Source organism: Oratosquilla oratoria, chromosome 32 (assembly GCF_046742065.1).
Source record: "Oratosquilla oratoria isolate Oo_2021 chromosome 32, ASM4674206v1, whole genome shotgun sequence".
Lineage (NCBI taxonomy): Eukaryota > Metazoa > Arthropoda > Malacostraca > Stomatopoda > Squillidae > Oratosquilla > Oratosquilla oratoria.
The window spans coordinates 34,970,579-34,977,158 of NC_134808.1; the positions used below are offsets into that span (position 1 = coordinate 34,970,579).

General features: G+C 58.6%; 1 protein-coding gene across 1 annotated transcript in view; it reads right to left on the reverse strand.

Annotated features, from left to right (window-relative positions):
• Positions 1-2,153: 2,153 nt before the first annotated feature.
• The window catches only part of LOC143017426 (uncharacterized), a 5,290-nt gene continuing 863 nt past the window's right edge, over positions 2,154-6,580 (reverse strand). The window contains exon 1 of the mRNA XM_076172152.1: positions 2,154-6,580. This exon is cut by the window's right edge and continues 863 nt beyond it. Coding sequence (XP_076028267.1) covers positions 3,470-6,160 — 2,691 coding nt within the window. The 5' untranslated portion in view covers positions 6,161-6,580 and the 3' untranslated portion in view covers positions 2,154-3,469.

The following is a 6,580-nucleotide window of genomic DNA, read 5'->3' on the forward strand; positions in this document are numbered from 1 at the left end:
GTCCATGGTGATATTAAATTTGTTCTGCCTTAGCAATTTCAGTGTGCACACATACAATTCTTTTGGTATCTTTTTCAATATCTATTTACAACCGAACAAGGTCTGGAATACATGCAACTTTCAGAACACCAGTTGCTATGCATCATGCTATTTTTTCTTATCAAGAGTCCAAACTGATAATTGTTTTCTGTTATGATCATTTAAGTGTCATAGTTGTTTACATCGTGCCACACCACGAGATGCAAAAGGTGAAAGGAAAATCAGAGGTACAAAAACTATTCTTTATTCTTAAAAAGACTGCTAGCGTGGGTAACACAAAAAAACCGTTATATTAGTCTCTAAAACCAGCGCCGATCTCACAAGCATCCTTCCGTTCCATCCTACACCCTTGCGGGAGGATCGAGGAGTTGAAGGAGGAAGATGGAAGGAGATTGGAGGAGGAGTGGGAGGAGGAGGCGGCTGAGAAACAGCCCCTCTCTATCCTCTCTCCCTCCCATCCTTCCTAGGTCTCATTATCTCTCTTCTTTCTCTTTTTCCTCCTTCCATAAATGCCTTACATACTTACTGTAACCTTTCAACAACATCCTCCTCCTCCTTCCTTCCTTCGTAACGCTCACAGAGGTTCTATTTTTTTCCCTCAATTTGCAAAACTTATCTGGTAAACATCATTTTCCTCTCCTCCTACACTTTCCTACTTTTTTTTCCTTCTAATTCCCTCACAGTCGAGGACACTTCAGATTTCCCTTTACTTGACATTCATTTACCTTTTCCTCACTTCCTTTCCATCTCTTTTATCAAATATCATCTCTTCACTGCACCAGTCCCCACCATGCAATCACTTTTTCTTGGAAAACCGCAAAGTCATCTCACTCAGTGTCACGTGACCCAGTGGCACCTTAACTTGGCACTTGGCTCACGACAGGTAAGCGGTGGCAGGTGACACCACCACCACCACCTCCCTCCCACCTCCTCCTCCCCCTCCCCTTCTCCACACACAATCACGATCAAGGGCGGTTTGCATAAGATTAATAATAATTATAATAATAATTACAGTAATGATAATGATAATTGTAATGATAAGAATAAGAATAATAACTTAGCTACCAGGTAGGATTCCCATAGTTGCATAATCAACATCATAAACGCGCCAAGCTGTCAACAAAAATATACGAAAAAAAAAAATTCAATCTTGGTCCAAACACAGGTGTTTTTTCTTCTAATCACAGGTAACTTGCCTCTTGCTCACTCTCAAGCATCAGTGTTTTAGAATATATATAAAAAACATCAACAAAAATCAGCAGCAAACTGAACTTGTCCGATTCCCGTATTGAACTGGCTAGGGCTACGAACGTCCATCGTTCCACATTCGAACATTCAAACGCACTCAAGTGTCTGATCCGAGTCACGGCACAAAGTCGCACACGCGTGCGCCTCACAGGGGGGGCTTTATCCCAGATGTCTTTTATTCTTTTCTAATGGAGCCCCTCCTCAGGCGCTGGGGAGGGGCTCGCCTTCTTCTTCTTCTTCTTCTTCTTCTTCCTCCTCTCCTGACTCTTCTTAAAGTCTATTCTCGGCGAAGTATCACTTGCATATCAAGAACCCTGTAAAGGTTTTGTGCATAATATTTGACACACGGAATGAGGTAATAGCGAGTATTTTGAGGTAAGATACAACGGCCTTTCTCCCTCCCTCCACTCCTCGCCACCATCCTCAATCACCACCATCACCCCCACCCCCTCCCACCACCACCTTCCACCCTTCCTCGTCAACGCACCACGTGGTGATGTGGTCGCTGGTGATCTCCACGTGGAGGGTGTGGAGGGGAGGCGGCGGAGGCGACGTGGAGGGCTAGGCCGAAGAAAGGGTGGGGGGATGGAGGTGGGACGGGGCAGGAGGAGGGGGGGTGAGACGGACGAGGAGGTGAGGAAGAGGAGGAGGAGGAGTTGGGGGTGGGGGGAGGTCCTCTGGAATTTTGGGGTGGAAGGAAGAAAGGAGGGGGGTCCTTTGCAACGAGAGCCATGGGCCCTTTGGCGGGATCGAGTTCTGGGTTGCAACAGGAGTCCGTGATGGGGGGTGGGGGGTTGCAACAACCTCCTTGCAATAACTTCGTGATGTTGAAGTGTTTGAGGGCACAAGTTGCGCTGGAACTGGAACAAGGGTCCGGAGTGAGGGTGAGGGGTTATAGGAAGAAGGGGGGATGGGGTCGTTTGCAACAATACTGACATCGCGCCCACCACCACGCCGGGACCTGGACGACGACATTGTTGGTTTGTTTAAACGCTAAAGTCGTGTTGTTGAGCCTCTGAGTTTAAACTTGTGTTTCACAGATGAAGAAGCCGATGGCCAAATTGCGAGGTATACAGCAGTAGGAAGGCCTCCGCCAGAAGCAGGGGAGGGGGTGGGGCGGGGTGGGCGGCGCACCGACACCGCCGCCGTCGCCGCCGTCAGGAGAAGGAAGAGAAGGAGGAAGAAGGGGAGGAGAAGGAAGAGGAGGGGGAGGAATAGGAAGAGGAGGAGGAGGAATAGGAATAGGAAGAGGAAGAGGAAGAGGAAGAGGAGGAGGAAGGGCAGCAGCAGCAGCGGCGGTGAAAATCTCGACACCGCAGAAGGAGGAGGTTGAGGCGGCGCGCTCGGCGCCTTCGAACGGCCGGGGCGCGAACTCCGCACCTCCCGACCGAGACCCCGCGCGTGTCCGCCCACACCTTGGGTGCTTTGCCGCCGCCGCCCCTGGGAGGGAGAGCACCGATCGCCCCACTGGAGGCAGGCACCAAAGGGCGGCGTGGCGGCGAGGTCGTGTAGGAACAGCTTCGTGTGTTTAAAAGAAGAACAGCAGCCAGCCGTGTCACAATGTCGGGGGCGGGGTGGTGGATGGGGGAGGGGGGCTTAAAGTGGGGGGTTGTTCTGGCTTGGAGGGGGCGGTGACGGCAGAGTACTATGGCACATGGGTGCCACCGCCCCCCTTGGAATGTAGGAATCAGCATCATCAGCGGTCTGATCAGCAGAGGGAGCGTAGTGGGGGGAGGGGGGTATCACATAGGCGACAGCAGACGTGCGGCGGCGGCGGCAGCAGAAGGGGGCGGCAGCATTGGCGGCGGCGACGGCGACGGCAGCCGCGTGAGGTAGATGTGGAGGATATTGACGGGCGCCGCAGGAACTCAGCACCGGCGGAAGACGACGACGACGACGACAACGACGACGACGACGGCGTCGACGGCGACGAAGGCGACGACGACGACGTGACGCGAAGAAGAACGACGACGACGGCGACGTCGACAAAGTCAGTCAGGCCGCAGGCCGAAGTGACGACAGGACAACGAGACGACGATGGTCTGGACCCGCCAGGCCGGGCCGGAGCGGGCGGGGCGGCACGACGTCGTCGTCGTCGCCGTCGCCCCGCCTTCGTCACCTGGCCCCGGGCACCGCGCCGTTCGTCCGAGGGCGACGCAGCAGGAGGGGGGCATCACCCTTGTTAATATACTGGCGCAGCCACCACGTGTTGTGGGTGGCCCGGATGTCCAGGTGGGCCGTGGGCTGGGTGTCCCATGGGCGCATGGGCCACTCCGGGGTGGCCCGGGTGGCCTGGAAAGCCCGGCGGGGGCCCCGGATGGCCCATGGGCGGGCCACCGGGGGGCGGGTGTCCTGCGGCCGTGGCCGCTTCCGCCATCGCCTTCTTACGGTGAGTCTGGAAGTGCTTGAGCATGTGGTCCTTGCGGATGAAGCCCTTGCCGCACTGCTGGCAGGTGAAGGGTTTCTCGCCCGTGTGGAGGCACATGTGCCTCCTCAGGTCGGTCTTGTGGTTGAACTGCTTCGGGCACACCTCGCACTTGTACGGTTTCTCCCCGGCGTGTTTGTTCTGGTGGTCGCTGAAGGAGACTTCGTCCGGGAAACGCTTCCCGCAGGTGCCGCACTTGAAGGGCTTCTCGCCCTCGTGGTACGTCGAGCGGTGCTGCGTCAGGTAGCACATCCGGTTGAAGTTCTTCCCACAGTCGTGGCATCGGTAGGAGCCATCGGACCCGCCTCCGCCGATGGAGGTGCCCCCCGCGCCGCTGGACTCACTCGAGTCCATCGACGCCTCAGAGGCAGAGTCCCCCGCGGGATCCGGGGAAGTGTTGGGACCCTCGGGACCGCCTAGCCCGCGGGATCCGGGGCGATCCGAGTCGAGACTAAAAGGGGAGAAGGCGTGGTGGCTGGCAGAGGCGTCCGACTGGGGGTTGATCTGGTGGAGGGGGTGCCCGGGGAAATCATTCAGAGAACGAAACCCCGGGCCCTGGAGGCCCCCCTGGCTCTGAAGACCTGGTTGCCCCTGGGGCTGGTATGTGCCGTAGCTGCTGGTGGTCACGCCGTTGTTACTGGTGACGTAAAAGGGCCCCCCCGAAGTTGGAGGTTGGGGGCCGTAGCCCGTGGAAGGGTTGGTACTGAAGTGCCCATGGTATAAGGTGGGCGCCGTGGGCGGCTGGTCGCTGAGGAACTGTGGGTGTTGCGAGAACTGTGAGGGCGGCATGCCCGGATGCCCTCCGGACATGAGAGGAGGCCCCGAACTGGGCCCTAAGGACACGGTCGTCGGGGACTGGTACCCAGACGCCGTGGGCTGGTACCCAGACACCGGGGGCGGCTGGTAGCTCGGCGTGGTGGGCTGCTCCATGGCGTCGCTCGAGGACAGGTTCGACTCCTCATCCTGGCTGGAAGTGGTCGACGCCTCACCGATGCTCTTGGCGCCGGGAGAGAGGATGGGCGGGCGGGTCGGGTCTGGCGTCGAGGATTGTTGCCGTACCACTGGCGCCAAACCAGGGGTTGTGGGCGTCCCAGGCGGCGCCCCTGGCGCCGCCCCCGTCGCCGATGCAGTACCGTTCAACTTGGTCATGTTTTTGTGGAGTGTCGTGTTATAGTGACGCTTCAGGTGTCCGTGACTCGTGAACCACTTGTTACAATCCTCGCACTTGAAGCTCTTGGGCCGCTTGGCGTTGCTCGCCGCCAGATCGGCTGCCGAATTCCCCGGGTCTCTCGGAGAAGGCGCAGGGGCCACCTGCGCCCCGAACATCCCCGAGGGGCTGCTCATACTCGGCGCGGCGAAGCCCTGCGGGTTGTAACCCGTCAAAGACCCCGGGCCTGAAGCAGGGAAACCTACCGGTCCCGGACCCATTCCGGGGAGATGGGTAGCCGACGACGGAGGAGCGCCCTGGCTGCTACCGAAGCTGGGCTGGTGGAGGGCTGGACCCAGGGCCTGGGGCGTGTGGAGCATGGAGGACGACGGCGCAGCGAACTGCTCGTGGGGCCGCCACATAGGCGGGATGGAGGACCCCGCCTGCTGCAGTGAGGACGCCCCGGCTGGCGTCTGCCCGAGAACACGCTGGGAATCTAAGTCCAAGATCTCCGGCGTCTCGCTGGTTGGCGGATTCTCCTCCTTGATCTCCACCATCCCGCTTCCACTGCCGGATCCGGGGGAAGGCGTGGGCACCGGCGACCGGCCCATGTAGGGGTGGAAGCGCGGGGTGGCCGGATTGGGCGCCGGAGTTCTGTTGAAGAACTGGTCCTCGTAGGTACCGTTCATGAAACCCCCAGAGTACCCGCCAAAGGCCTGCTGTTGGGGGGGCTGAGGCTGTTGGGGCTGCTGGGGTTGCTGTAGGTGGTGCGAAAGACCTACCTGGAGCTGACCGAAGTCGTGGTAATATCCTCCGGGGGACTGCTGGGGGAAGCCTATACTCCCCCCAGGGTTAAGTGACGCACCTGGCCCTGAAGGAGGCCCCGGAGGAACAGCGAGGGCTCCTCCCGGGGGCGACTGGAGGCTCGGCGACATCTTGAAGTCGTACTGCATGGGCGAGGGCGCGGTGAAAGTGCTGCTGGTGCTGCTCCCCCCTCCACTAGTGCTGTTGCTGGGCAGGGAGGAGTTCATGCTGCCGGGGTCGCTGACGGAGGACGATGACGACACTAAAGGTGTGGTGGCCAGCTCGGAGGCCTGGCTACCGCTCGGGGTGTTGGTGGAGGAAGCCGAAGGGTTCGAATCTCTGGGGCGCTGCTGATGCTGCTGTTGCTGATGCTGGTCTTCTGCTCCCATCCACATACTCATGAGGTTCTCCTTATGGTACTGGAGGTGAACCTCGAGGGACCGCGCGCTCTCGAAGTACAAGCCGCAGTCCGGGCAGTAGTTGGATCCACTGGCCATGGCTAGGTGCAAAGGGCTGGGGTGGAGCAGCACTCACCGCACCGCAGCACCACCTCCCTGACGGCGGAGCTTCTGCAAGGTACTCCTCTCCGCCTCATCCCTATTCGATAATCGCCGCACCCCTAGACACCATACATTGGACCCAACTACGCCACCTCCAGCTGCTACTTCTTCAGGTACCTCTTCCGCTTCTTCGACCACGGCCGCGGCAGTAGTCACTACTCCCTCCTCCTCCTCCTCCTCCGTCGAGCCGATAGACGGAGTAGAGTTCTTCACTTCTTCGGCAGGAGAGCGGGATATCGCCAACACCACACCGGAACGAGCGACAGCTACGATTCGAGCTACTCCGACTTACCACGAACGGGGTTACTGCCAAGTAACAACAAACTCCTGGCAAGGAGGTCTGTCTTTAGTGACGGC